Source organism: Orycteropus afer, unplaced genomic scaffold (assembly GCF_000298275.1).
Source record: "Orycteropus afer afer isolate SDZICR_OR568_19922 unplaced genomic scaffold, OryAfe1.0 scaffold00292, whole genome shotgun sequence".
Taxonomy (NCBI): domain Eukaryota; kingdom Metazoa; phylum Chordata; class Mammalia; order Tubulidentata; family Orycteropodidae; genus Orycteropus; species Orycteropus afer.
In genome coordinates this window covers 570,914-571,320 of record NW_006921879.1, presented here as the reverse complement: position 1 = coordinate 571,320, position 407 = coordinate 570,914, and the positions used below count along the sequence as shown (strand labels likewise).

General features: G+C 49.9%; 1 protein-coding gene across 1 annotated transcript in view; it reads left to right on the top strand.

Moving 5' to 3' along the window:
* Positions 1-249: 249 nt before the first annotated feature.
* TEP1 (telomerase associated protein 1) overlaps positions 250-407 on the top strand; it is a 34,236-nt gene continuing 34,078 nt past the window's right edge. The window contains exon 1 of the mRNA XM_007951221.1: positions 250-400. Coding sequence (XP_007949412.1) covers positions 250-400 — 151 coding nt within the window. The remainder of the gene's footprint in view (positions 401-407) is intronic.

The window sequence follows — 407 nt, the reverse complement described above, 5'->3', positions numbered from 1 at the left end:
TAAGGCATTCAGCTACTAACCAAAAGGTTGCCAGTTCAAACCCTGCCCTTCTGTTCCTCTCCCATAGCCTCTCCATGGGAGAAAGATGAGGCAATTCTACCCTGTTGTATAGGGGCACTATGAGTTGGAATTGATGAAGTGGGGTTGGTTGGTTGGTATGGGAAAGATAGTGCACACTCAATCCCAGTAAAGCCAGGTGCTCATCACCTGCCTTTTTCCTTTTAGGCATATGCTGGTTTAGCTCCAGTGATGGAGAAACTCCAGGGGTGTGTGTTTGCCCACCCAGATATCCTCTCCTTGGAGAACCGGTGCCTGGCCACTCTTCCTGATGTGAAGACCATGAAGAGGACACATGAGCAGGTGTCTGCTCATTCAGACATCCTCTCCTTGGAGAACCAGTGTCTGGC